Here is a 22,973-nt window from a genome sequence, read left to right as displayed (position 1 = left end):
TTTTCTTAATTTAATTCATTTCTTTGATTTTTTTGATATTTCAAATTTGAACTGCAGATATATGAAATAATGCAATACAGTGTTTTGAAAAATATTATTCATGATATTTGGTGTATGTTGAGTCCCTATCCAGAAAATCGCATCAAATTTGGCGCATTTTCTTTGCGTAACATGATGAGCAACTTGCGAGAAAAGTGTTTTTAAATTATATAAATTCCATACAAAGTTCAAAAATCACAAAACTTGTCGAGGTGTTATGTCATCGCATGTCTAGACTGTGGTAAAAAATTGAGAAGATTTCGAGCAAGTTGCGACATCGGATGTCTAAAACTCAGACATCTTCACATATGATCAACGATCAAATGTGGAGATGTGTGGGTTTTTAGCATCCGACATCACAACTCATTCGAAACTTTTTCAGTTTTTTACCATAGCCTACACATGGGATAACATGTCATCTCGATAAGTTTTATGATTTTTGGACTTCGTATAAATTTTATATAATTTAAAAACACTAATTTGGCAAGTGGCTTGTCATGATACGCGAAGAAGATGTGCAAAATTTGATACGAGTTTGTGTATAGGAACTCAACATACACCAAATAACATGAATAATATTTTTCAAAACACTACATTACATTACTTCATGCACCTGCAGTTCAAATTTAAAATATTTAAAAAAGAATCAACAAATCAAAATAAATTAAGAAAATATATAAACAAGTCAAAATTGGCTCAAACTTTAAAATTGAGTTTTCAATAATGTATTTTATTACCATAAAAAAACTAGGCTCAGAAAATAAAAAATAAATAAATAATTTGCCAAGGGTCTAACTTGGCCCTCGGCAAAGAAGGTCTTTACCGAGGGTCTAATTGGTGGTCCTCGGCAAAGATTTTTTAAAAAATAAAAAATACAAATATCTTTGGCGAGGGCTCTGTACCTTAGCCCTCGGCCCTCGGCACCCTAAATCGCAATCGGGCCGGCCAAAAAAAGGCCACGCGAAGCCTATTCCTTCTCCCGCCCCCTCCACGCGCCCAGCACCCGCTCCCCCGCCGCCACCCGCACGCGCCCAGCTCACCTGCCGCCACTCGGCGCGCCTGCAAGCCGTCGCCGCCGCGCGTCCGTCCGACCGACCGCCACCGCGTCCGCCTCAGCTCCCTCCCCCTCGCCGCCTCCCTCTAATCTCGAGCCCAGTAGTGGACGACTAGAATCGTCGGCGCGGCGCCTCGGCAGACTCGTCAGCTCCGATCCCACCACCACCGTGCCCCGCGGGCGACGTCGGGCGAGGCGATGGCGACGTCGTCGGCGGGGGCGCGCAGGAAGGCCCCCAGCCCCCCGAAGCACCGCCACGACGGCACCTCGCCGCTGCCGCTCGGCATGGACTGGAGCCCTCCCCCGAAGAGATGGGTAAGTGCCCGCCGCCCGCGACCCCCCCTCTCGCATCTCTACTACCCAACCCCCCCGTCGAGCTGCGCCGTCCGGCTCGTCATGATCCATGTCCCGCTATGATCTCGGAGGCAGATGCGGTTCCCGCCAGCTGCGTTGCCTGCCTACTGGGGGACCGGCGATCCCACTTCTAAGGGCTAGATTTGTTGCTGGTTCGGTCCGTTCTGGGGATGTAGATGTGTTTTAGTGTATGGGGGTTGTTGATCATGGGCAGGCGTCTTCGTCCTGGATTTTGCTGCAGCTGAGCTGTAGTATTGTTTTCTGAATGTAAGTGCTAGTGTTGTGTCTAGGTAGCAAATGTGCGGGTTGGGATCTGCAGTAAAATTCGCCAAAGTAGAGTGACCCGTTGTGCATGGTTGCTGATTCAGTAACTTAGAGCTTTCCTTCGATTATTAGGGTTTTAGATTTCTCATGTTTAACTGGCAAACAGTATAATATGGACTTGACACATTGGTTTACTCAGTGTAAGATTGGATGAGTCAATTCCAATTATTCTTCACTTTACTAGGGTTTTGGGTTATCTATTCTCTTGCAAGGGGTTGATTATGTGTTTCATGGTGTACTTTTGCTGAGTGGTATTGCAAAAATCATATATACCCAAGCTTCAAAAGATCGATTGCCTCGTTAGTCAGTAGCTGTCTTCTCTTATGTAGAGTCTTCAGTATATATAAATTAAGAAAATATATAAACAAGTTAAAAGTGGCTGGATTTTGTTACCATGAAGACTGAAGTGACTGAAATGGAGAGTAGTGCAAACACTTGACTAAGTGCTATCCTGCTATTTTTTCTAATTCAGTATCAAATCATATAATCAGTGATTCCGTAAAACCAGATACATTCAGTATCAAATCATATAATCAGTGATTCCGTAAAACCAGATACATTTTGTTCATGTTAGATACTCAATTCAAGTCCCATGACTGCCTTTTATATCTGTGGTTAATTAATTCTAGCAGTTTTGAAGGCAGGCTATTAACAGTAGCACTAAAACATTATTAAGCAAACAAGTCATGCTACTTTGTCTTTATGATGCAATCTGCAGATCAAAGTGCTCTCTGTTTTTCTGATGCATATATATGTTTGTAGTAGATAGAGTAATCCTATGGTTAATTACTTGCTGCTATAATTTACAGAGTACCAAACTGCAGCTTGCTATTTTGTTAAAGTGAAAGTTATACTAGTCAAAAGAGCCTTTTGGTCTGTCTAAACTGGGAATAGTGGTGTCTGCCCAGCAGTAATTGATATATGTCCTTTCACTCCATTACTTGGTCACCATTATATCTTGTAACTGTTCAATTTATTTGAGCATCGATAATTTTGGTATTTATTGAATTATTGAAGCTATCCTTGTATTTTCTTATTTTTTTAAAAAAGAAAATATATTTTAGTTGGCTATTCAGTTTATCCCCAAAGTTAGCATCTGTGCTTTACAGAATTAGCACGGAGCATGAAAAGTTTGGTTTTGAAGTCAACAAAATCATTGGTTTGTAGGAAAGATACGAAATAATGAGGAATTAGATGTCTAAAGTTATTTTCCAGAGTGCACTAGTCATCTGTTGATGTAAGTTATTTTCCAGCTACTTTTGTTGGTTAATCATACTAGTAGGATGGGTCTAGCTAAAGTAGTGAAAATCTGAATTTTATTTGTAAAGGATGTGTTTCCTGAACTACACAAACTATGAATGAACAATCTTCAAGTTTATTTCCTGTAACAAATGTGGTAGGCCTAGATAGTTTACTTCTACTCTTTGTATATTTGGATGATGACTATGACTTATGTGATGTGGTCAGATTTGGTATTATATATATGCTGTGTTGTGGTTCGATTAGATTTGAAATTATATAGGCTGTGCTAACTGCTTTATTAAAGTTTGATTATTGTAATTTTTTTTTGCTGTAGTAGTGTCTTTGCTGAGGGCCCTAGCAATAGCCCTCGTCAAAGATTTTTTTTAAAAAATCCTGAACATTTCTTTGCCGAGGGCCAGGGATGAGGCCCTTGGCAAAGGTCTTTTTTTAAAAAAAAATAAAATATATCTTTGCCGAGGGCCTGGGGAAAGCCCTCGGCAAAGTTTTTTTTAAAAAAAAAACATTTCTTTGCCGAGGGTCGGCCCTCGGCAAAGAAACTGCTAACAGTGTCGGCGCCGTGACGGCTGCTTTTCTTTGCCGAGGGCCAGTCTTGACCCTCGGCAAAGGCTTTGCCGAGTGCCCGATAAAGGGCCCTCGGCAAAGACCCCCTTTGCCATCTAAAAATTCCCCGAGGGGTCTTTGCCGAGGGCAGCCCTCGGCAAAGGCTTTGCCGAGGGTTTTTTTGGCCTTTGAGCATGTGAGTCCAGTAGTGATGGCTGATATTCCAGTCATGTTGTACCGGCTCATGGACCGACAAGACCCTCACGCCAACGCCACCTACATCTACACCAACACCACGCATGAAGAAGTAAAACGAAGATCAATGACGACGACCAACACAGCTTAATCAGAGGTACCCTGTGAGCTTGACTCGTAGGGGTAATTAACTAGGAGCTTTCTGAGGCCCTAGGAACCATGAAGACCACGATCGCCTAAGCTAGATCACCGCCATCAGGATATGGAGCGCACACTTGTACCAGGGGACTTATATTTGTATTTTCCTTAAATATGAATAAAATTTGTGTTTCTTTTATTTATTTATTTATTTATTTTGTGTACTTTAGTACATTGGCACGCCCGCGTGTTTTATTTTCTTTGTGATGGAGAAATATTATTTTTTCTGTCCAAACAGTAGCATATGTCCTCCTTTTGCATGTGATTTGACTAAATAGCTTGCTTGTCATCCTCTGCCAGTTTCATAATATTCCTATCCTTGTTTTGCATAAACACTGGTTTTTTGAGACACAGTCAAACATTAATGTTAGGATAATGTCTTGTTTCACACATGTCTATGGTCGTGTGTGTTTCTGAAACTGCTATATATGGACTGTATTATACATATATATTTTTGAGCACGACACTCAAGTTAGTGTTTCCATGGTACTGCTAGCACATTTATGAATGAACATCTTTTAATTATGTACAGAAGCTGACCATTCTGGCTTGCTCTGCCATCTATTAGCATATCAGTGCACAATCTAGACTCATGTTTTAGGAATGCATCTTTATGTCAGCTCTCCCTTCCCTCCCTCTTCCCCTTGTTTAATATTTTTTTAAAAAAAAATTATCTCCCGGTAACCCATACTAATACTACTGCTCTCCCTTCCCTCCTCCTCCCTCCCATCCTGCATTTCTTAGACTAAGGTACAGTAACACATTTTGAGAGGCTATTTATAGTTAAACAGAAACAATATAAACTACAAGCAAAGATGGCTTAGTCTTGATCTATATATGCCATAGCCCTTCTATAATTATATTTTCATGATAGGGTTCCATCCTCTCTATATCAGTTTGTTGTTTAGTCAATTTGTTATAGCCACCTACCTCACCTTAGTTGTTTTTACTTCGAGTGCCAGCTTGCAATACTGGATTGCACCTTGAATTTTGTTGATCGCTCTTTAGGAATTGGCTTGCTGGTTTGCCAATTTATGTAGTTACTTTCAATTTCTAGATGGTATTTATAAGCATAGGTGGATGACGCAATGAGGGAGTACAGTAAAAATAGGTGATCCGTTCCTCTGCTTTCGTAGAGATTAGGTAACCACTAATATCACCTCTTTCCTTTTGTTTTGATTTTTCAACCTATGAGCTAAAGGGAAAGACTTTATTTCCTTTTCTTGGTTTAGCAGTGTCAATCCATAGGATGAACTTTATTGTTTTGTCAACAACGAACAAGGATTAGTTTTTGTTTCTTGCTGTCAAAAAGGGGGAATTCAGATCCAAACTTCAATTCTCTTGTAAAAGCATATGTACACTTCGTTTAGCAGTGTCAATCTGTAGGATGGACTTTATTGTTTTGTCAACAACGAACAAGGATTAGCTTTAGTTTCTTTTTGTAAGAAAAGGGGAATTCAGATTCAAACTTTAATTCTCTTGCAAAAGTATATGTATACTTCGTTTTACCAATATTGCTAATTTCCATTTCCTGCTCATTCATCCTATCCTTTTTTTATATTGATGGCATGTTGGCAAGGCGGGAGAACACTGAAGCACATGAACCCAATGTATTCTGTTCAAAAGATCTTGTGATCATGTAGGTTTTAGGTGTCAGATTGTAGTACTATATGACACAACTTCACACTAGCTATTTAGTTGCTTAGATTTGCTTAAAAAAGATGCTATGGTTATGTCCTACAAATGTGTCCTTACCTCAGCAGTGGAAAGAAGTTATTATTAAGTCTAAATAATTATTCCAATTAACTTCTTTATAGTTAAAATCAGATTTTTACCTTCGTTGACGTAATCACAGGCTTGATTAGGTTAGTTGCTACGACATAAATTATTCAACCTTTTGAGGTTATATACATAAGGTAAAGTAGTTGCTCATATACCTGTAGTATGTCCCTATCAAATATAATCATAGTGTTGGCGCCGCCTAATGTTATCAAACAAAGTTAATTGTACTCTTATGGTTATTTTTTTTACCATTCTGATCTTATTCTTTTACATGCTATGTGGATCTACATGGAGTTACTAAACTATCCTAAAACATTGTGGTTGTCAAGACTCTTGTTGCTGAAAAGAAACGACCCTGTGCAGACCATACTTTGCCTCAGGAAAGTGGCTAGATAAGGTACATTCTATCACTATTGGTTTGAGTATGGGACGTAATTTTTCAAAGAATTCGTGGTGTCTTGTTCTTATTAATGGTTCCCCTCAATATCGCAGAGCTGGATGCTTCCCTAGTTTTGGAGTTCACCTCAGCTTACAATGCTGCACCAAGTCACCCTCAAGCAGTCCTGGGCTCCGAGCATGTAGGCAGAAGTTGATTATTTGGTCTACATTCTCAACTTACTGCAGTTTCAGTTCTTTTTATCGTTGGAAGCGAACCGGGAATCATTTAAAAAATGTTTTTGCCTGCGGCAGTTGGTTGAGTAGAAAACACCATAATTAGCAAGCTATTTTTTAATGTACCATTTGTACATAGCTGTTTGGTAAAAGAAATGTTTTACATGGGTAGCTTATGCAGCAAAAAACTTCCTTCGGTTGTACTAAGGATTGTTTGCTTCTTTCCTGACGTGGTGCGCTAGAATGGGTTACTTTCACAACTTACATACCGTACCTCCAATCTTAAGTTTCCATAATATACTTTTTCATTTTTGCTGTTAAAATCTATGACATTTTTATGCAATAGATATCTGATGCAACAGTAACTTCTACTATGTCTTTGCCAATATAGAATGTGGATTCCCAGATGTTTAGAATGCATTTCTAACTCAGTTCTTATCTTATACAACTACATGTAAGTTTCTCTGAAAAAATTGGTTTGGTTTCCAGGTTTTCGTGCAGCAGGCTGATTTGTCTAAAGATGTAACCATTCCTCTCTTTACAGATGGCCCAACCTGCAATGCCAAATACTTTAATAAAGAATGAGTTTTCAAATTCCACCTTTGCTTTGTCAATCATGGGAAACACCTGATTTTGCAAATTGCTAATTCATCCCTTGCAACCGGCTGTTAATTCACCGTCGAAGGGATACAAAAATCGAAGGTCATTTTACTAGTTACTCATTGCTGCCTTTTGCTGAAACTAATCCATCGGCTACACTGCCCTCAGTCTTCTGCATGGGCACAGTGGGTTCTGGGTCGAGCTTCGATTTCTTCCCTACAAGGTGATCTCCTTGGGGAGCATTGGCATACACTGAGATCCATTTTGCCACTATACCAAGCGATCACGACTCGGTCGGGGATGGAAGGACCTGTTCCTTCTGGTATGACGTTTGGGTCGGTGACGAGCCTTTGGCTGATCGGTTCCCCTCGCTGCTATCTCACTGTAACAATAAGACATCTTCTCTGAATAAAGTCAAAGCTTCTGGCATCCATACCTCATTGGTACCCAGGCTTTCGACACTAGCAGCACAGGAACTGCACATGGTTCAGGACATACTAGATACCACTGAACTAAATGGTTAACCAGACAAGAGGTGCTCACAAGAGGTGCTCGCCATTCATACGAACAGACAACTCCCTTGACCTTAGCAGCCCGGGGTACGGGAACATGGGCACGTTCCCCGTTCCGGGAACTTCGTCCCGAAACGTGGAACGGGAACATCATGGAACATCGTTCCCAAATGCGGTGGAACACGAATCATATATAAGAGCAATCATAGGAACGTCAATCCCAAGTGACTATGGAACTTCGTGGTGTGTGTGCATACTGCGCCGTGCCCATCCGTGAGCGGTCGGCGAAAAATCTAGATGGTGATTGACTCATTGGCCTAGACCTGCAATGAGCCTTAAGGTTGGAGTTGGACAGCCCTAAATGAAACAAAAATACAATAGTAAACTATATCACGCTAGGAATCAAACTCATTTGATTCAAAACAACACGTAAAACTACCTGAGCCAACCACTACGTCCCAAACACGTTCCTTTAGAAAGTGGAACGCGTTCCGCAACTTAAAGGAACGAGACGAAGCTATATACCCCCTACGTTCCATAGTTTATGAGAATGTCGTACCGCGTACCATGTTCCCGTACCACGTACCCTATGTTCCGGGAACTTGGCCGCTAAGCCCTTGACAGTGGGCAGCTATATAGGATGATCAAGGCCAAAGGTCAAGGAAAGGATCCGAGAGCGAAATTCATTTGGAAAAACTTTTGCTCCCCCAAAGGTTCAGCTGTTTATGTGGCCACTAACTCAGAGGAGGATCAAGTGTCGGACGGTGCTGGTCAAGAAGCACATTGTGGATTCAGCAACTTGCGAAATCCGCAATGCCAGTGAGGAGTCTCCAGACCCTATCATCCACGGCTGCACCATCGCTAGGGAGGTATGGCAATACTTAGGCCTTCAGTCCATAATCTCCATGGACATTAGACAGCTTCACACTGTCTCCAACTGCCCTACGGCCCCCATCCATGAGTTCCCTTCCTTCATTGCACTAATCTGCTGGCAAATCTGGAAAGCCAGAAACGCAAGGATCTTCAGCAATGAAGCACATTCAGTTGATCGTGTCCTCCGTGATTGCAAGTCTGCAGCTGAACTCTGGCAAACTACCAAGGGAAAAAAGAGCAACAGTTACCCAGCGGTGTTCCATTCATGAAATGGCTAGGCATTCAACAGGCTAGACAGTTTAATCCTATGCTTTGTAAAACCTCTTGCAGCAACTTTTTAGTTGCAATTCATGTAATATGCTGACACATTATGCAAGCCGTTTGGGCTAAAATAAAAAAAATTGATCAGGTGGGGAACGCCGCCCCCCCTGACCCAAAAAAAAACTCATTGCTGCCTTATCATGATCATCATAGTTTGTCTTTTCGGTACTTTGTTAGTTGACTTATCTTTAATAGCATTAGTGTCTCTGGCGGTCATTCCTTGATAAAAATATTCATTTAGGTCTAATTTGAAGATGCCAATCTAACATATGCTTTCTTCTATACCTGTCACGCTCTCTTCAACCACGCGAGCGCGAGTGCTTTCTACTAGTTACAATAAAGTTGTCTGAGCATCCATTAGTAGATGCTTCAGTGGACGTCCTCAATTTTCAGGTTAACAGATTATGCTATTCCAATTGGTACCAAAACTGTCAAATATAATCCAGCAAAAATCAAGAAGCGTGTGTGCAAATTGGACAGAGGATAATTAAATGAAACTCCGCAAAAGAATACAGAGCATCATTGATTGATTAGAATAAGTAGCCGTGCCTGGTTTTAGTATATTACAACGAATACAATAAATTATTGAATCAAACCAAAACACAGAAAAACAATGTTCAAAGCAATAAAACCAAATGCAGATTCCTGCCCAGATTATCACCATCTGACAAGGTTCCAAACGATAGATAGAATGCTTCAGCTCTAGTGACATGAGCCTACGCAAGTTCTAGTACAGAAATCGAGTAGCCAGGCCTGCAGTACAATACAGATAATTATTTTTGGCATAATTCTCATAAATCGATTCACCAAGCTCCCCAATCCTAGTATCTGCATGAAGCATCACCGGTCCGCATCTAACAGGTTGACAGGACACCATACACACTTTACTTCTTCCTGCTGAAGCATCACGCATCAAACAGGTTGACAGGACGCTTCACATACTTCTTCCTGCTGGATGGTCCTTTCACGTGCATCTCAGTTGGTTCACCCTCTTCTTTTTCAGTTGCTTTAATAGCTTTGTTCTCAGTTTGTTTAAGTTCTTCTTTTGCGCCTGCATCAAACAGTATCTCACTTTCAAAAAAGCATTGGAGCAAGAATTACTTTCATTTCAATCAACAAGAACAAGCACCCATATTGCCAGTTATTAGCACCCTAAAAAACAGACAGGCAAAAAGCTGCAGCAATAATCACAAGGGCTATCCAGTGCTTCCCTCCTTACGGGGCTACTGTGCTACCAAACAAGGTAGCATCTAAACCAGTGTATGATTCAACACTGGTTTAGATGGGTAGCATGGAAGCATAGTTTTGAAAATCGACAATTAGGACTCGCCTAGTCGCGACTAGTCGCTAGGCTTTGCCCTGGCGCCTGGACTAGGGGGGTAGTCGGGCTTCAAGTCGAGCAGAGCACCTAGGCGGCGACCTGCGGCGATTCGGCGACGCCCAGGTGCCCTAGCCATCATGGAGGTGAGCTGGGCGGGCCGACGCAGGCGAGCGCGCAAAATAATGGCGCCGTGGGCGCGCACGCAAATTTTGCTGCCGCGGGCAGAGTGCGCGCGCTCTGGAGAAGGATAAGGGGGGAGGAAGACACGCACAGAGCTTCAGACGGATGGTGCTCCTCCCCGCGTGGCGACGCGGCTGCTGCTTCTCCCCGTGCCGCGACGCGGCTGCTGTTCCTCCCCGCGGTTGACGCGGCTGCTGCTCCTCCGCGGCGCCTGTCTCCTCCCTCAACCGAAGCCCCAAGTGAAAGGTCCTAATATGGCTAGAGGGGGGGGGGGTGAATAGCCTATTTACAAATTCTACAAACTCACTAGAGCAAGAGGTTAGTAAATAACAAAGCGAAGCTTTTTGCTCTAGCTCTAATGGGGTGTTTGCAAGCCACCTATCCAACAATTCTAGTTGATATAATCACTAGGCACACAAGAGCTATGTCACTACTTACACTAGAAAGCTACCTAAAGTTTCTATACAAGTAAGTAAGCTACTCTAGTTTGCGGGAATGTAAAAGAGTGAATGAGATAATTATACCACCGAGTAGGGGATGAACCAATCACCAATATAAACAATCAAGCACCGGGAGAATGTCAATCAAACACAATTGAGACACCGATTTTTCTCCCGAGGTTCACGTGCTTGCCGGCACGCTACGTCCCCGTTGTGTCGACCAACACTTGGTGGTTCGGTGGCTAAGAGGTGTAGCACGAACCTCGTCCTCACTAGGACACCACAAGAACCTACCCACAAGTGAGGTAGCTCAATGACACGAGCAATCCACTAATGTTGCCTTTGGCTCTCCGCCGAGGTAGGCACAAACCTCTCACAGTCACCGGGAGATGGCCACGAACAATCACCAACTCGTGCCAATCCTCCTCCGCTGCTCCAAGCCGTCTAGGTGGCGGCAACCACCAAGAGTAACAAGAAAACCGCAGCCAAAACGATCCCCAAGTGCCACTAGATGCAATCACTCAAGCAAATGCACTTGGAATCACTCCCAATCTCACAAAGATGTATAATCTATGAAGGAGATGAGTGGGAGGTGTTTGCTTAGGCTCACAAGGATGTCAAGTATGTTAGAATGCCAAGAGTCTGAGCCCCAAGCCGGCCAAACACGTATATATAGCCCCTCAAACAAATAGAGTCGTTGGCTCTTTCACTAGGCAAAAAATCGGGATCACCGGACGCTCTTAAAGGGGCACCGGACGCTCACAGGGAGCCACCGGACGCTCACAGGGAGCCACCGGACGCTCAACACCCAGCGTCCGGTGCTCAGCTAACCGCCACGTGTCACTAGCCGTTTGAAGTCGACCGTTGCCGCCAACGGCTACTGCGCACGCGCGCCTGCACAGCACCACCGGACGATGGGCACCGGACGGTCCGGTGCTCACCGGACTCGTGCGCAGAGAGTTTGTCAAACTCGCGACCTCACCGGACGCTAGGCACCGGACGGTCCGGTGCTCACCGGACTCGTGCGCAGAGAGGGTTGCAAAAACCCCTCACACCGGACGCGCACCACCGGACGCTCAAGCCAGCGTCCGGTGCCTATCGTCCGGTGCCTTACCCTAGCTGGGTCAGGCACTGTCTGCACACCGGACGCTCAGACACAGCGTCCGGTGCCTCTAAGCCAGCGTCCGGTGAGTGTTTCTCAGTGAGAAAACACTCCCGCGACTTCTCTAAATTTCCCACCGGCGCAAATAGAAAAATATGCACTTCATTTTCTCGAAAAGCGCCGAATCCCGCCTCGCAAGCTCGGCGGGAGGGAGAGAGGAACCCATCCTCTCTCAACCCTTCAAACTTCAACTCCCTTCTCAAAGTGTGCCAACACCACAATGTATAAACCAACATGTGCACGTGTGTTAGCATTTTCACAATCATTTTCTTCGAAGGAGTTAAGTTAGCTCACTAGGTTCTAAATGCATGCACATGAACAATGACACCTAGTGGCACTTGATAACCGCTTAGCCAAAGAATTCCCCTCTTTATAGTACGGCTATCTATCCTAAATGTGATCACACCCTCTATGGTGTCTTGATCACTAAAACCAAAACCCTAAGCAATACCTTTGCCTTGATCTCCATAGGGTTTGTTTTTCTCTTTCTTCTTTTCCAAGTTGAGCACTTGATCATCTTGTGGTCATCACCATCATCACCATGATCATCACTTGCTCCATCACTTGGCATGTACCAACCTTATTAAATCTACACACTTAGTATAGAGGTTAGTACTTAGGGTTTCAACAATTATCCAAAACCAAACTAGGGCTTTCACCAAGGTCTCTATGTTCTCTCCCCCCTGCTTCCCTCCTCTCCTCTGTTTCCTTTCTCTCCTTCCTCTGTTTCCTTTCTGAAATCTGAAATTCTTGACTGATTGATTCTGATTCCATGATGAATCTGTGAAATTGTTGACTGCATGTATGTATCTACAAAATTCTTGACTGATTACATGTTTATATCATTATGTCTCTGAATTTATTGACTAATTGCATATTTGCATGCATATACTTGTAATTACAGTCAAGATTTTGTTCCCATCTTCTGATTGCAATTTGCAAGTATTTGTTGACTAATTGCTTTGATTGCATGTATATGTATAGATTTGTAATTTGTTGACTGATTGCAAAACGCCTAGAAAAAAACGCCTAGAAGCACCTAGGCTAGACTAGTCCCTAGTCTAAGGGTCAGCGCCTAGATTTCGCCTAGCACCTAGCAAAACTTTGCATGGAAGCAACAGATACGTTCTCCAACAATCACCTATCTAAACTGGTCATGGCTCATTTTATTACTGAAGACCTGGAAGGGATTAATTTCTTCTTAAATGCAATTTCAATACTGCTTTTGGCCAGGAACAGGTTGAACACAATTTCTTGGTTGCTTATCCTCTACCACTATAATGTTGAGGCAAGCACAGAATTCACTTGATCAATAAGCATATTGTCATAGATGTACTGTTCAGTTTCTGAATTTGACACAACATCACTAGCAACGTTAAAGGAATGTAGACTTGTGCATTTACTTCCACAACCATTTAGCAGCTATTTTACAAGAAAGGGTGGCCCATAAACACAGCACAGATTCATCTCACCATAATTCAGTAACTTTTTGTATTAGATTGCAAGAATTTGTTTTATCAACTGATATAAAACTTGGACAGGACTGTACAGAACAACCTGTATAAACAACATCCCATTGCATCATATTGTTATCATTAGGCAGTGGCTCCTGAATTATATGTACTAACTTGCCAATCTCTAGCCTTAAAAGGTTGGTCATTTCCTCCCTAGTAAATGAGAAAGTCTGAAAGAAACATTATATGTCCCTTGATCTTTAACATGCAAAGAAGGGAAATCATACAGATGACAGCACACAAAAATATGCGGTAATGAGTACCAGTACAGAAAACTTACATGTACTCTTCCTCAAAAATCTGCAAATCTCACTGGTACAATAGGACGGCATAAAAATGAAGTCTTTCTGGACATCAAGCTCGGCTACTCCTTGCACGATCTTCTTCCTCAAATCAATAGCAACCACCAACTCTAGTTTCCTCATGTTCCTAGGTGTAGTCCTAGAAAGCAAGTAGACAACATCGTCATCCATGCTTATGGTGGGGTATGCAAGTTCCTGCAAGGTATTGCTGCTGGTCAGCTTAGACAGCAGGTCAGAGTGATGTGGGTCGCTGGCATCCACAGTGACATCTTTAACTTCGACCTCACAGTCTGGGCGCCAGTCCGCAAATGAACCAACCGGTATTGCCATGGTCCATGTTGTGGCTTTCCAGCCACCAGGGATGATGACCTGGGAGCAGCTGTTGTTATGGCGCGCCCATTCCAAGTAGGAATTAGGCATGGTCTTCACCACTCTTGGTTTCCAGATTTCCATCTCAATGTACTTGATAGTGTCTTTGTGTCGGTTGATGGTAATGTCCCGGAGACAGTTGGGGATCCATTGTTGGAGGAGGCGAGACCAGTTGCCCCTTGTCGGCTCGGGCAGTGGGAGGTCGCGTAGCACCGGGGGCTCCTCTAGCACGTCGCAGAGGAAGAGTCCACGCCACAGGTCCACCCAGGCGACTGTGCCGCGCTCACCACCCAATACGATCGTCTTCCCCGTCTCGTGGTACAGCCTATCCACTGCGTCAGGTAGCGGCACAAGCGTGTCCCTCACGAACTCCTTCACTGACATGCGCTTGGAGATCCACCCCTTGGAAACGTCGTCGGAGCGGTACAGGTGGAGGTCGAATTCCCACTTGACGACCACGTCGCTGTTGCGCTTGTGCACGGGGCACCTGATGGAGAGGGCGGCGACGGCATACCAGCCGCCGTCTTCGCGGCTGAGGAGGGCGGTGGCGGTGTCGTCGAAGCTCCGGGGGTGCGGGTTCGGGAGCAGGTCCAGCCGATGGGAGCGTGGCTTGTACAGGAAGTAGTCCCAGTACCGTATATCGGAGGTGACCTTGGGGTCGATGGGGACGCGGAGGAGGACGAGGTCGGCGTCCGTGGCGACAACCCTGGGCTTCGATTTGAGGACCAGGTCGGGGCAGTGGACGCACAAGTGGGAGAGGAGCGGCGGGCGGGCGGCATGGAAAGTCACCTGGATGGGCAGGCCGCTGCTCGTGGTGCCCCGGGCGGTGGTGGAGTTGGGGAGGTCTGCGATGTAGCACCGCATGTCGACGAGGACGGCGGCGTCGTAACCGTCGCACTCGGGAAGGGTAGGCGGAACGCAAGAGGAGACCGTGGCGACGGCGGCCATGGGGATTGGGGAAGAGGACGAGGAAAGGTGGACAGATTCAAGTGTAGAGGGAGGGATTGAATCGGGGAATGAGGAATTGTCAAAAAAAAAAAAAGAATCGGGGAATGAGGCCGGATCAATCTAGACGGCGGCGGAATTTAGGGGCTAGGGTTAGGCGTTCAGCTCCGCGAGACGCTTTCAGCGCTGCCTTTGTTCGTTTGACCTCACCGGCCCGCATTGAGGCCCAATACGATGGAATATTCTTGTTTAGTTTTTTTTTTTCAAAATACACCAGTAGTATTTTTATTTGTATTTAATAAATATTATTTAATTATAGACTAACTAGACTCAAAAGAATCATCTCGTAAATTACGATCAAATTGTACAATTAATTATTTTTAATCTATATTTAATGTTTCATACATGTGCCGCAAGATTTGATGTGACGGAGAATCTAAAAAATTTTACAATTTTTGATAAGCTTGTTCATCCCTTAGCAGCCAAGTTCTCAGAATATAGCATACGTGGTACGGGAACATGGTACGCAGTACGATATTCTCATAAACTATGGAACGTAGGGGTATACATCTTCGTCTCATTCCTTTAAGTTGCGGAACGCGTTCCACTTTACAAAGGAACGTTGTTGGTGCAAAAGTAGATCTGCAAATACAAAGGGCTAATACTCGAGTTCAATTTCAAGACGTGCGAGTCGATTTGACCTAATAATCGACAAGACTGAAGATTTGAACATTTTGGTCCCGACAACAGCAATACGTCTAGATGTCACGGCCAAGAGGTGTTCACACGGAACTCGAGGATCGTCGAGTATTGTACTAGAACGCGCAACTCGCCGAATCGATGAGAACTCGTAGAAAAGAAAAGTATGAAAATTGACGAAGTCGTCGAAAAGCAGATGCAAAAGTATAAGTAAACTTGTATTTGATATTGATTGAGATCTATTTTACATTGTCTCTCAGCCTATATTTATACCCTGGCCCAAGAAGTTGCAACCAAATATGACTAGGACTCAATTAAAGTAAAACAAGACTCTTATATTTAAAGCATACTCTAATATAGAAAGAAGAAAACAACATCTATCTTATTTCTAATTCCATCTTGATCACGATGAAGTCCTCATCAGCTCCCTCCATCGGCATGCCACTTCACCTGCAACAGTCTTCACATCTCCCTTCATCGACATCGGCAATCACAAGCTCTACTGGCAACAATCTTCGAATCGGCAAACACCATTCTTGACCTCATGCCGAATTTAAACTAAAAGAACCCCTATGTCGGTGTTTTCCCCCCGGGGGGTCACACCAACGAGTAAAACTTTTGCATGTTCCCCTTTCCAGATGGTGATGCAAGAAAGACACAAAGATTTATCCTGGTTCGGGCAAGAGAAGGCCCTACGTCCAGCGGGGGGGAGATGTTTCTATTATCTTGCACCTAAGTGCTTGTACAGGGGTGTATAAAAGTCGGTATCGTGGATGGATGGAGATGAAGTATGGTGGCTCTTCTACGTATGTCTCTTGTGTCTATCCTTTCCTGGCTTCCCCTTTTATAGTTCCAAGGGGAGACCTAGGTTACATGCGTAGGTGACAGAGTAGGGGTCGATAGGGGCGTGGCGCGCTGACCTACTCGAGGCTTCCGTACTGGCGTGGCCTCGAGCTGTCTTGTTACCCAGTACTTGGATGATGATTACGCGTGCCACTGAATCCCGCTTCTGCGCGCCGTCCTGGGTTGGTTTACCGTGGGCACGCCTGTACGTCGTGGCTGTGGTCGTGTCAGGGTGGTTGAGGTGCCGTCTTTCATCGCCTGACTCTTCTTAGGGAAGGAACATGTTCGCTCGAGGGTCTGATGCCGTGCAAAGCCTCGCTGATAGGAGCGCTGACTTTGGGCGTCTCGAGGGGGGTCGTGACAAGACGCCCCGTTCGTCTCGCTGCGCCCTGCCATGCTCTGGTTCATCCGATGGACAAGGCTGCAAAAAGGGGCGATTGACAGATGCTTGCTCCCTATCACGCTTCCCGTGACTGTCGGGTTAGGTAAGAACGCGACAGGCGCATTAAATGCCCTGGTTCTCGTACCCGCGTCAGGCGGCGGGCGGCGTCCTTGCGCTCGAGGCCTGTCGATTCGTACGAGCCAATTTCCGTATTCGACGGTTGCTGTTCGGTCGAGCCCCAGTTGATTCGCACGATGCTCTTTCCGTGTTCGAGGCTATGGACGTCGTCTTGTCTTGACAATCGTACATGCGATCGGGGGGCGTCGAGTCGGGGGCCTCGATTTATGTACGGGTGCTCTCGTTATGTGCGTCGGTTAGGGTACCCCTTACTGATACCCTCGACACCCTCTTACCGACTATCACCTCCCATCGGCACTAACCTTTATCGGCTGATTCCATCGGCACTCTTCTGCTAACACAATACAATAATCTTCCTATTGTCGATCGGTTCTTTTTAATCATCTTGACCTGTATCTAAAAAACGGTGTCAACACATGCCCCCTAATTTCGGAGTATAAAAATCATTAGTACTCCAAAATTTACTCCAGATAATGATTGCCTTTACATAATTATCTTTATCTGTTACCAAATCCATGCAAATCCAACCCTGATTTTTGTATCTCATTAAATATAGCACATTTTCCAACCACCTTTGTCCCGATCAATGCCAAAACATAAGGGAAACAGCTCATTGGCAAGGGCTCAATACCAGGATATGCTGCCAATCTTTATTAAAATATTCCGCATAGCAGAATATCTCTAGGATCATGATTACTTGCCATCAAATCATCTATACAGTCCCTTGATTGTCGTGCGAACAGTTACCATATCCATCGGAACAACCTCAAATTTTACGCATATGGCAGAGAGATAAGTCTGAAATGCCCCTACTCAGTCCAGCCTATAAATACATCCCCCTCAGGCACTCATCTTCTACCTTGCCATCTTCATCTTCCAAGACCTATTCCCTCCGACGGCAACCTCGGCAAGCAAACTCACAACCTTAGCTAGCAAGAACCTCCCCTAGTGGAATCTCCAAGTTCTCGTCCTCACCTTCATTCTGTTCAGAAGAAATGGCGATCAATTTCAACGTTCCTGAGGTTAATCTTGTATTAATCCTCTTTTACTGCAGTTCCTGTTGCTTTTGCAAGTTCATATGCTTAGCAATTTTCTTTTCTTTTTCTCTACCTCTTTGATCTTTTAAACCTAGGAATTGAGCGACAAAATAGTTATCCCAACCGATCAGCCACACATCCAGTGCTTGGGCCCGATGGGCAATCTAGATCCAATTGATTTGATAAACGCAGAGACTAACAGAATCCCATTCAGAGCCGAAAACTTCTCCCTAGGTCTGTGGAAAGACACTTTCCGATCTTAGCCCAAAACCACCAAGGGATGGAAGAATTGGTTTCTAAAGGTTAGTGAAACCAATAAAGTATACTGGGGAGAACGCAAGCTAAGTCAGTGCATCAGACTCTCTATCGCCAATATGGAGAAGAATGAGTCGATGATGATAGCAGCTGCTTATTTTTGGTCAGACACCCTCAATACTTTCATGTTTGGTCATGGCCCAGCTGCTCTTTCCCTTGCTGAAGTGTATATGCTTACGGGCTTGGACATCTCAACTGCCGATGACGGCAGGCTCTTAACAGAAAGTCCGATTACAAAGTAAACACCCATAACATCGGCGACTGGATAGGATATATCCAGAAATATCAGCAAACCAGATCGGTTAGCCAGAGAGAACATGCTATTTTCTTAAATATGTGGCTGGACAAATTCATTTTCTGTGGTCGATTGGTAGGACCAACCTATGTTTACCTCGCAGCGGCCGAGTCACTGGCCAATGGTTCTAGATTCCTTCTTGGTCGATATCTCCTGAGCTCCACCTACTATCTCCTCCACTAGGTGACTGAGAAACTCTTACTTGGCGAGCCCATCGGCAATCTAGGAGGCCTCTGGTGGTTCATCAACATGTGGCTAAATACCCACAAGCACAAGCATCTGCAGTGGAATTTCTTCACTCAACAATTCCCACAGGACATCGGTGAAGATCACGAGTTGGCAGAGGATGAATCGGCAACCTGCTCGCCCCTCAACTTCGACGAAGCAATTATAGTCCTTCCTGGGACTGAAGCAAATGAAAACCAAATCGGCAAATTCTTCTAGACTCTACAATGGTCTCTCCCGGGAGCATCGGGCTTGGATGCCTTACGTCGACGAGGACTCTAGATCAGGGTTGAAAGTGGTATGAATAATTCTCCACTCCGATCCGCTTCAAATCCAAATTTTAAGGATATGGATAAATAATTTTAATATCCATGCAGATATGGATCATCTGTATCCGACTATAGATGGATGCGGTGTAGGATATGGGATTGGTGAAATCCGATAGATATGCATTATCCGATAATTGAACGTAGATTATCCGACGTTTATAATAGGATAATCCGAATATTTTAAGGAGTCCAAGTGAAAAGAATATAAGTCAGCGTAGCTCATGACATGATTATATTGTAGCCCACAATAAAGCTCATCTAATGAAAGAATTCTACCAAAGTGAAGGACTAGTACAAGGCAAAGAGTAAAGGCAAAGTTTTACCTAATTAAGAATATTTACATATTTTACACACTTTTTTATACTCTTAAATTCAGACCACTAACATGTATTAATTAAATTTTTGATATCTTAAACTGAAGTGGTGGATTGATGGTGATTATTTTTTGTTGCACAAACGCTTTATGTCTTTGGTTAATGAATTGTTTCTCATCATAAAAAATAACACGTAAGGACATATTATCCGACTTTAAAAAGTCCGCTTCCGCTCCGATACCGGTCAGAATCTGTACCATTTCTGACATCTAAAAAATATGTATTCATATCTGAATCCGCATGATATCCGATCCGCTCCGAATCCGATCAAGGAAAAAGGATTAGGATATGGGGAAGCTATTATCCGTTCCGATCCGATTTGTTTTCATCCCTACTCCAGATTCCCTCTCCTCTTCCATCCTGCCGATGAAGCATTGAATAAAGATAATGACTTGATGATGGCCATCATTACTCCCAGGGCAATCCCAGTGAACACATTTGGCAGCGGGAAAAATACCAACGTCACTTATGAATTTTACAACTCATTGGCATTAGTCCATCAACTGGCCTTTGGTCAACTGCCGATTAAGCTTTGCTATGCCGATGTGATCAAGCCAAGGGAAACAATCACCAGTGGTCTTGACTGGATCAGGGTAGCTCAACTCCCGCCAGATGCCGATACTGCAGACATCGATCTGTCGACCTGGGTACCAGCCTCTTTCATCACTGAATCCTATAAGTCATGGTGGCAAGAATGGAAAGGACAATTGTTTGCAGTATCGGCTCATGTATATCGAAACATGATCAACTCCGAGCATGAGATCCCCAATGACACTGTGAGTCTCCTACCAACACTTAGTCTTTTCTTTACTTTAACCACATCGGTAACTGACTTTTTCATTTTACAGGTTGATGACCCAACACCACCGATGAGTAGAAGTGGGCGACCATTCAACCTTTAACCAGTATCTCCAATCTCTCCGATCGATTACAACGCCCCCACTTTGGCAACTCTGATGCACCGAGGAATCCGCTTCAAGAAAATGACTACCAAGCACTCAAAGGTCACTCCACCGGTTGCAGCCGCCACCTTAGCACAAGCTTTCAAGGTAAAAACCCTTGACTACTTTCATCATGCCGATTTCAGTCCATACTTACACTATCTTTTCAAGGTGTATCGACCACAACTGGAGCATCATCGGTAACTTTGTTCTGCACCAGATACTTTTACTCTTGATAAATTTTTAGAAGTATTTTCCCGCCTTTATACTCAACTAATAAAACTTCTATGCTTTACATGCGCCTTGCAGCAACAAACCAGTGCATCGGTAAAAGCTCAATCATTGGGTGCCGATGCCCCCCCAGCCAGCAGCCACCAAAGCTCAACCCAAGCGGAACGCTCCGACAAGCACCAAGACTCAACCAAAACGGAAGAAAGCGACACCATCCTCTCCACCTCAATCGGTGCTTCCCAGTCAATCTGAATCGGCCGATGCACGTGAGCAAACAATTGACCCGTCTGACCAAGGCATGTCATCGGCTGTTGTCCCCAAACAAACGACTATTGCTCTCGCACAAGGTAAAATATTTGTTATCCAATAAGTCACCTCTGATGAATTTTGTAAAGAAATTATCATCATCCTCAGCATTTAACCGATTTCTACAGCTGAAGATATTCCATTGGTAGATCCAGCCGATCCTCCCCAAGGCACAATCCAGCTTACCTCCTCTAGCCAAAGGCAAGAAATTGCCTTAAAACAAGTAAGCTATCTGACTCGACCAATCTTCATATTTGCAATATTCATGCTTACCTCCAACTGATTTACTCCCTCTCCCCTCCTTAGGAGCAAGACTCTCCCAACAGCCTGTTCTCCTTTGCCATTGAGATTTCTAACGACGAAGGAGAAGAAGCAAGCTCTTCACTAGCGCTTGAAACAATATCAGCGGAAGTCAAATCCAAGCTGGAGGACCTGTTGGGCTTATTGCAGCACGATATAGCTCAACTAGTGGATGATTCTGACCCAGCAAAAGCTATCTTCAAGACACTCCGTGGCCAAGTCCCTGCTAATATTGAAGAAGCACTTTTCCAAGCTGTCCATCTAGAGAGTCGCCAGCTTCAATATCAAAAGAGCACTCAATGCCTTGCCGACAGAGCTGCCCAAGCCCAGCTCAAAGAAGAAATGCTACAAATAAAGCACGTCGCCAATGAGAAGCACAAAAGCATCGACAACCTGTAAGTTTTAGGTGCTAAATTGAAGCAAAGGATTTTAGATCTATCGGCAAAGAGAGAAGCTCTGCTAGCTGAACTCAAGTAGGTCGAAGAAGCATTGACTCAGACTAAGCAAGAAGAAAGCTAGCTACCCGATATGATCAAAGGTCTTCAGCAAAAAAAGGACCTACTAATGAAGAAGAAACTCAAGCTAGTGGAGGGCTTAGCTGATGAAGATACCAAAGAGATTGAGGAAGCCAACTAGATTCACCTGCGTGCGATATCGGCTTTCCACACTTTGCTAAACTTGTAAATTTCTTCATCGGTAGTATGTTGCACTAGTTCTTCTATAAACACTAATATTTTGTCCAGCCGATAGGATTGTTATCGGCACTTAAACTTCTTATGCATCGACCCAGATACTAGGGTAATACTTCTTTAAATACTTTCCATTCAATGCTCTCCAAACCTGTTTGAGGGTTTCTAGGATATATGCATTGCCACGAGCAGATCGACTTATCCGATAGGGACCTTCCCAATTAGGAGACCATTTACCAAACTTCAAACTTTTAGTCCCAATTGGTAAAATCAACTTCCAAACTAACTCTCCATTAACAAATTATTTGTTTTTCACCTTTTCATCGTACCACCTGGCCACTCTCTTCTTATTTTCTTCAATGCTAACCAAAGCTTTCAACCGATGTCCTGCCAAATCCTCCAACTCATCTTTCATTAGAGTGCTATAATCATCAGCAGTTAGCTGATCTTGAGAGAATATCCGCCTAGAGCCAGTTTTAATTTTCCAAGGTAGTACCGCATCATGTCCATACACTAACTGATAAGGCGACACTTTAGTCGCACCATGACACGCCATCCGATATGACCACAGGGCTTCATTTAACATTGTATGCCGTCGCCGAGGATTTTCCTCAACTTTACGTTTAATAAGTTTAATAATCCCTTTATTGGAAGCCTCGGCCTGCCCATTAGCTTGAGCATAATACAGAGAAGAATTCAAAACTGTAATCCCCATACCGATTGTAAATTCATCAAATTCTCCCAATAAACATAGTACCCTGATCGGTGATGATTGTGTGAGAAATACCAAATCGGTAAACAATATGCTCTTTTACAAAATCAATCATATTGGCCGATGTCACATTTTTCAAAGGAATAGCTTCAACCCACTTAATGAAATAATCAGTGGCAACAAGAATAAACTTATGCCCTTTGCTTGATGGCGGATAAATCTGACCGATAAGATTAATAGCCCATCCCCGGAATGGC

The 22,973-nt window shown here is 44.0% G+C and overlaps 1 protein-coding gene and 1 long non-coding RNA gene across 3 annotated transcripts; one reads left to right on the top strand and one right to left on the bottom strand.

Moving 5' to 3' along the window:
• LOC110433304 lies at positions 1,415 to 6,669 on the top strand. Its single transcript, XR_002450670.1, has 2 exons — positions 1,415 to 6,146; positions 6,242 to 6,669. It is a non-coding gene; the product is annotated as an uncharacterized LOC110433304 (long non-coding RNA).
• Positions 9,152 to 15,058, bottom strand: LOC110433303. 2 transcript variants are annotated; one of them, XM_021455127.1, is made up of 3 exons: positions 13,869 to 15,058; positions 13,565 to 13,781; positions 9,152 to 9,718 (listed from the first exon to the last, which is right to left on the bottom strand). In XM_021455127.1, exons 1-3 carry the CDS (start codon positions 14,901 to 14,903, stop codon positions 9,573 to 9,575), a joined length of 1,398 nt encoding a protein of 465 aa, XP_021310802.1. In that variant the 5' UTR covers positions 14,904 to 15,058; the 3' UTR covers positions 9,152 to 9,572. The 2 variants fall into 2 exon arrangements, with proteins under 2 accessions (XP_021310802.1, XP_021310801.1); XM_021455126.1 differs by having other exon boundaries at positions 13,565 to 15,056.

Source organism: Sorghum bicolor, chromosome 3 (assembly GCF_000003195.3).
Source record: "Sorghum bicolor cultivar BTx623 chromosome 3, Sorghum_bicolor_NCBIv3, whole genome shotgun sequence".
NCBI lineage: Eukaryota > Viridiplantae > Streptophyta > Magnoliopsida > Poales > Poaceae > Sorghum > Sorghum bicolor.
Note: the sequence above shows the minus strand (reverse complement) of the source record. Positions and strands in the feature narration are given on the sequence as shown.